The 7,175-nt window shown below is 42.4% G+C and overlaps 1 protein-coding gene and 1 long non-coding RNA gene across 4 annotated transcripts in view; one reads left to right on the plus strand and one right to left on the minus strand.

Moving 5' to 3' along the window:
* Window positions 1-1,188, minus strand: part of LOC114027165 — a 7,306-nt gene extending 6,118 nt beyond the window's left edge. Inside the window, exon 1 of the long non-coding RNA XR_003567218.1 lies at window positions 802-1,188. This is a non-coding gene — a long non-coding RNA (uncharacterized LOC114027165). The remainder of the gene's footprint in view (window positions 1-801) is intronic.
* A 259-nt stretch (window positions 1,189-1,447) lies between these two features.
* The window catches only part of ZNF862 (zinc finger protein 862), a 38,127-nt gene continuing 32,399 nt past the window's right edge, over window positions 1,448-7,175 (plus strand). For 2 of the 3 annotated variants that reach the window (XM_027841023.1, XM_027841024.1), the window contains exon 1: window positions 6,782-6,859. In XM_027841023.1, coding sequence (XP_027696824.1) covers window positions 6,797-6,859 — 63 coding nt within the window. In that variant the 5' untranslated portion in view covers window positions 6,782-6,796. Of the gene's footprint in view, window positions 1,682-6,781; window positions 6,860-7,175 lie in introns of those variants that run through there. The other variant, XM_027841025.1, reaches the window with a different exon arrangement.

The raw sequence follows: 7,175 nt of genomic DNA on the forward strand, positions 1-7,175 counted from the left end.
TACAGTGCAGCTGTCACTGTGTACAATGTTCTCCTGGTTCTACTCACTTTACTCAGCATCAGTTCATATACGTCTTTCCAGGTTTTTCTGAAGTCTGCCTGTTCATCATTTCTTACAGCACAATAGTAGTCCATTACACTCATATACCACAGCTTGTTCAGTCATTCCCCAATTGATGGGCATCCCCTCAATTTCCAATTCTTGGCCACCACAAAGAGAACTGCTATAAATATTTTTGTACATGTGGGTCCTCTTCCTGTTTTTATGCTCTCTTTGGGATACAGACCTAGAAGTGGTATTGCTGGGTCAAAGAAGGGAGGTGTAATCTTGGGGATAAATCCAAAGATCATATAATAACACGGTGAGAGAAAGGAAATGTGAAATGGCACCCCTAAAACACAGTCAAGTGCCAGACTGAAAAAATAAAAAAATTGGGCTCTATTGTTCTGAGTCAGTTTCCATATCCAGGGCCTATCAAAGTGTCTATGTGTGTAATTCTCATCACAGATAAGCTGTTATGAGGGACAGAATTTGCTCCGTCAAAACGAACACAGACAAAGCTAGGGCTTCCTTATTTCTACCTAGCAACACCAGTCTGCTGTATTACCTCAGGCAAGCCACATCCCTCTCTGAACCCTAGTTTTCTCATCCGTAGAGTGAGGGTAATAATATGCTTCCTACCTTAGAGGACTGTTATGAGGAAAACACTGTGTAAATCATCACAAGCTGTACAAATACGGCGACTATTATTATTTCCAAGGGAAAGGAGAAAAAGATCAATTCCTTAGCTAGCTGTCTGACCTTAGGCAAGTCATTTTCTTCACCGACCTTCAGTTTCCGTCTGTAAAATAAGGGGTTTAGCCCAGGTGGTCTCTTCCAACTCTGACATTTTGTGCTTTGGAGACCTAGTCTCCAGTTCGAGCCTTCCTTGGACTCCGTGGTTCGGAAGTACGCAGAGAGCCCAGCGGAACTACCTGTCTTTTGCACGATCTTCCAGCCTGGGGTTGGGGAAGCCAATCACGTGCACTAAAACGCTGAACGGTTGCCTAGTAGCAGGAGGCATGCGCAGAAGCTGGTAAGGGGCGTGCCAAACCAAAAGAAAGCTTTCCGCCTACTCCAGGCCCCGCCTTTCCGGCGACCAATCGTGGACACTGGATCGGAGCAGCGGGTAGTTTTTCGAGGGAGTGTGTGTTGGGAGTAGGGGGACGGTTACCTAGCAACGGAAAATCTCTCCCTGCAGTGAGGCGGGGGGGGGGGGGAAGGAGGTGGCGGGGCGGGAATAGAGCTTCTCTAGGCCCAATCAGGAGGGCGTCTCGCCGTAGCCAATCAGCACTTTCAGGGGGTGCCTGCTTCGGACGAACTACCCCTCCCGTGAGGCTGCGGCCGATGCCGTAAAGCTGCGCGCTGGGCGCGACGCTCGCTTCAGTTTAGTACCCCGTCTGGGCCGTGGTCACTTGCCAGCCCCCTCCACCGCATCTAGGGTCTCGGCTGCCTGAGTCCTTGGGCCGGGCCCCCCTCCCCGGCGCTCTCCGCTTCCGAGGGAGCCAATTCCCTGGCCGGGCCTCAGGGCTGGGAGGGAGGAAGAGAGGGTCTTCGGGAGGGCTTTGGGGGAGGGGGTCCCGTGGAGGGGTCGGCGCAGCCCGAGGACAGCGGGGCCATGGAGTCCGGGGAGTCAGGGCAGGTAGGATGGGAAGGGGCACGGGGACCCCCCACTCCTCCTCCCGCAGCTCCCTTACTTCAGGGTAGCCCGCGCCGGGCTGGCGGGCTGGGTGAGCCTGCCTTGCAGGGAAGGAGGCGCCCACTCACAGGCCCGATCGGATGCTGCTCTCTGCTGCCTCCTGGAACTGCAGCTGCTTTTCCCTTCATCTGCCGCAGCTCCCCGACACTGGAGAGGGAGCAGGGTGGTGGTTGGCACTTTTACCCAAGCCTGCACCCTACCTTCCTGCCTTGATCTCCTCTAACTGCAGGCTGAACTGGTAGGGCGAGTGACCCCCTGGGAGAGAAGGCGGGGCGATGGGAAGGAATTTCTTCACCTCCTTCCCCCAACAGGGTTTGGAAGAACTGATATGCTTCTCAGAGTGCTGGCAGTTAGCAGGTCGGGGTGTTATGTACACTTAACTGGATTTGTAATCAGAGAACCCTGGGTTTGAATCTGGGCAGTGTAATTTTTAGATGGTTAGATTCAGCGAACGTTTAAGCACCTTGCTCTTCAGCTTTAAAGTTAGTTGTCTGGTGGACTGATGGGGAGAAGGGATGATCAAGCATACTTTTCAGCTCACCTGGGTCCCACAGAAGGTAGAGCCCCGTGCTCAATTTCTTCCTTCTAAACCCTTCCAGAGAAGGTCAACTTGGTCTTCCACTGCTTTTTTGGGGAGAGGTTGTAGAGTTTGGGAAGAAAGGAGGGAGCTATTTTATTTTGGGAGTGGGGATATGGGGCAGGAGGGGATGCAATAAGCTATTCGTGGTCATATAGACAGACTAGGGCACAAGCAAATTCTTTTGAGGAACTATGGCAACTCCTGTTTGCCAAGTAAGTTTCTGCTTAATTGCTGTTGCCCTTTCTCAAAGGTTGAGATATTTTCTTGATATATTAGAATATAACCAGAGTGCCTATTTGAAAAGGTGGATGAGGCCTTAGAGACTCTGCTTAGAAGGGAAAGTAGAAGGTATGATTTATATTGATGCTGAGGGAAATCCTGTAACATATCCTAAGGGGAGAATATTTATATTTTAAGGGACTCTTTCTCTCTTGAATTTCTCCCCTCCCCCCATCACTAGTATAGGTAGTTTACTTGTATAATCCATGGTAGGGTGTTATTTGCCAAATTGACACAGGATGTAACTTGATTAGCCTACAGGTATCGTTATCATTTATTGAATAGCTTGTATGTGTTCAACTTTTTATTAGAGATTATGAAGAAATGTTTAACACAGTTGTGTGATCCTGGCCGAATTTAACCCATCTGGTCCTCAGTTTTTTCATCTGTAAAATGAGGGAGTTAGGTAGCCCCTGAGGCCCCTTACAGCTCTATATTTATGGTTCTTTTAATTTAGAGATGCACAAAACAGTCCCTGCATTCAAGAAACTTGTAATTCCATCTCCTTAATTCATATCAATGACAGATTTTTAGTGCATATATGGGGGCCGGGGGTGGGGTGGGGAAGAAGACTAGAAAAAAAAGTTAAATTGAGAGCTGTCAGTACTTCCTTTGTTACACTCAGACCTTCATCCCTTGATGTCCAGCTTGTTTCCATTGCTCCAGTCCTTTGACATATAGATCTGGAAGGAAAGAAATAAAAATGCCCTGGGTTTTATATTGGATGTGCAGAGAATTCTTGGTTCCTTTATTAGGAGCAGTTACAAATTCCAAGGGCTATAAATTTCATGTTTGATTCTAATCTTGACTCAAAGAAGGACCTTGGACAAGACTCTCTTCTCAGTATCTTTTGATTTTTATCCCAGAGAGTTAATTTGTGAAACTGATTGCAAAATAAAATGCCAGTGTAAGTTGCTCTGCAAATCAAGGACAGCTCCTGAGGCCCATTGATGAATCCAGTAGGTGTTCCATTCAGATGTTGAAATTGCATAAGAATTTTCTTTCCATACACTGTTGGGGAGTCTTGCTTGAGGTAATAGCTTTGTTGTAGAAACAGAATCAGTAGTGAGTAACTATCTGAGTACCTCATAGATCCTAGGCATTGTAAAAGACACAACGATAAGATAGGGGGCCCTGTACTTTGAATAAAAAGTGGATATTTCATAGTATTTCATGTATATGCTACAGATGGTAATGTGCTTCTAACATATTTTTATACCATGTATGTATCAGTCAGTAGTGTGAGAAGCAATGTGGCCTAATTGGGAGAAAGCTAGTCTCAGAATCAGGAAGTCTTTGGTTTAAGTTCATACTCTGTTGATTCTGTGGCCCTAGGAAATTACTTACTCTCCAGGTTCCCCAGGAGTCTCTTAAGGTGCTAAGTTATAGAACAGTGGCTGATCTGCAGTGGTAGGAATTTCCACACCAGGAGTCCCATGCAAGTTAAAATACAGGACTGGATAAAAACCAGAAGTCATGTAAGTGAGAGAAAAGGTTTGGAGTCAGCTGGACTGACCCCCTAAAGGCAGCCATATAAGTCATGGATCAGTATCAGCCAAAGAGCAATTTCTAGTGCAGTGCCTTAGGACTCTGCCCTGGCTTCTGGGATTAAAATAGATGACATAGTCATCAGATTTTTGGATGAAACAAAACTGGGATCCAAAATGATACGCACCATGAAATGAATGACATTTAATTGGGCTCATTGAAAGTTCCAGCCCTTGGATCCAAAATGTAAGTTAATACTGAGGGAAATGTGTTTAGATGACAATTCATACGAAAAAGATGAGGTTTCTAACGAGCAAGGCCAATGAGAGGCAACAGTGTGATGTGGCAGACAAAATAATATGATCTTAATCTATGCCAACAAAATTATGGTGATCAGAATAGAGGAGGTGATAGTTCCCCTGTACTTTACGTAGTCAGACTATAACTAGAGTATTGGATCTCATTTTGGCACCATGTTTTTAGGAAATGCATTGAAAAGCCAGAACAGGTCCAGAGGACGGTGGCCAGGTGGCATGGGTACTAGAAACCATGGTTAAAGAAACCACAACTTCCATCATCATGGCTTTCAAATGTTTGAGCAATTGTCATGTGAAAAAGGAGATTAAACTTATTCTTCTGGACTCAGGAACACAGAATTTGGGCTACAGAGAAGCAGATATTTGTTCAATATAAAGAAAATCTTCCTAACTAAACTGATCCATAGTGAAATAAACTGTCACTGGAAAAGTTTCACATTACTGGAGGGCTTTACTCAGAGATTGGGTGGCCACTTGTTGGGGATATTGTAGAGGAAATTAATGTTTTAGAAGGGCTAGGGTTAGACCAAGTCTTCTGTTTTAGAATGCCCCTTCCAACTCTTGATATTCTGTGACTACCTGACAGGTATTTTTTTTTTTAAATAAAGTAAAATTTTACAGTAAATCCACCTTGTTATGGAGCTTTCTTGTCCTCTAGCTCTTTCTGTGACTTGGTCATCAAGAAACTGAAGGTCTTGGAGTTTATAAATCCCAAATGATTGTGATGGGTTGGAAGAAAATAGAGACCCAGACATAATCTGAGTTTTACTGCTCTTAGTTGACATAATCTCACCCAAAGAGTTGAAATTAAAATATATACTAGGATTAAATAAGTTATTTTTCTAGATGAATACATTCTAGCTTTCTGTGATTATAATGAACTACACAATAAACTATATATATCTCTGTTGATTAGGAATGGCAAGTGGGAAGTATTTGTCCGTTTTTGCATTCATCACTATATTCATGTTTTTACTGATCGGCCATTGTTTGTTCCCCAATTTTTTGTAACCTTTCAAAGATTTTAAATTTGATTATACATATTTGGTCCTGAGCATAAACTGAACCTACTGTTGTATGTGTTTTTTTTAAGTCCAGACTTTAACAAAAACATAGCATTTGGGGATCCTTTTTTAAGCCCTGGACATCGAATGGATATGTTTTGATACCCCTCTTGCTCTTGAGGTTTTTCAGTAATCAGTTGACACCAAAACCGTATATAATTAAGTAGAGCCCAAGAAGATAACCTTCTATGTCATGTCCTGTCATGACTATGATCATGTCAGGTTTTTCCTTAAGTATTTAGAGTTATTTAATTTTGTTCTTAAAAGAGATCTTTAATGTGAAAGAAACCCCCTCCCCCCCAATGGATCAGCTGGAATATTATGGGTTCTTAATATTTAAAATTCTTCATCGTTTTTATGAGAAAATTTGATATAGTGCCATTTTCATAATATTTATCAGTTATATAAGGGCCAGTTTTATGTAGCGTTTTATGATTTACCAAGTACTTTATATTCCTTATCAGAGCTGATGCTCTCAACAACCCTTCCCATGAGGTAGTTGATACTATTATTATAATATCTATTTTAGAGTTGAGGAAACTGAGAATCTGGAAGATTGAGTGCCTTATCTAAAATCATGTATGGGCATAAGCATTTATATAGTTTCTATGTGCTCAGCACTGTGTTAAGTGCTTTTCCAGATACTATCTCATTTGAACCCGGCAAAGTAGATACTATTATTCCTATTTTACAGATGGGGAATCTGAGGCAAGCAGAGGTTAAGTGACTTGCCCAGGGTCACAAAACTAGTAAAAATCTAAGGCCAAATTTGAACTCGGCTCTTCCTAACTCCAAACTCCACTGTACTGCTGGCTACCTCTGCAGAAAGGTATTAGTGAGTAGAAGAGTTTGAAGGTTTGAACTGAGATCTCAGAACTCTATAAACCTCAACTCTAAATAAGAATAAATTCTCCCACTTATAAAAAAACTTCTGTCTTCTCCTTTCTCTGATGCTCTAGTATCCTACCATCCAGTTTGTGGCAGTAGGGCCATCAATTCAAAGTCTTGGCAGAAAAATGTGGATAAATTTTAATAATGGTGGAAGTGTGCAAAACAAGGCCTTACTCAGGAGCCATGGCATAGGGTTATTGCTTAAACACATAGGTCAATCGCTTACTGTTTCTTTTGCTGAGTTTTAAAAAGTCTTTTCTCCTTTTCTTTCCTCTGTGATAAGAATCTTGAATCCCCTAGCCCTTTTCAGCATTTGATGTTAAAAAAAAAATCTTAATGACTTTTTCAATAGAAACGGTTTCCTTTGTGATCCTATACATTTTATCTTATACGTTTAAAAACATTATTTTGAGGAAGGGTCCACTGCTTAAAGGGATCTATGAGAGACATGAAAAAGACATCTGAAAAAGACAACCTCTCTTTGCTTGAGCATCTTTTGCAGGTAAATTTAACCTTTGTGTAGTATTCACCAACAAGACTGGGTGTCAGTTAGCTCTTGCTGATACTAGAACTTATAATCACAAGAACATAAAAGTTAGAAGGAGCCTTAGAGGTCAGCTAGGCTGACCCCATTTTACACTTTGGACCAGTGAAGTAACTTTCCCAGATTTCCTGACTAGTTAGTAGCTGAGCCAGGATTAGAATCTCTCAATTTCCAGTTAATTCATTTCCCACTATGCTTTCAGTTTCCTGCCTCATTTACCTGTCAGTCCTTTTTTTTTTTTTTTTTTTTTTTTTTTTTTTTTTTTTTTTTTTTT

The sequence above is a fragment of the Vombatus ursinus genome, unplaced genomic scaffold (assembly GCF_900497805.2).
Source record: "Vombatus ursinus unplaced genomic scaffold, bare-nosed wombat genome assembly UNPS02014852.1, whole genome shotgun sequence".
NCBI lineage: Eukaryota > Metazoa > Chordata > Mammalia > Diprotodontia > Vombatidae > Vombatus > Vombatus ursinus.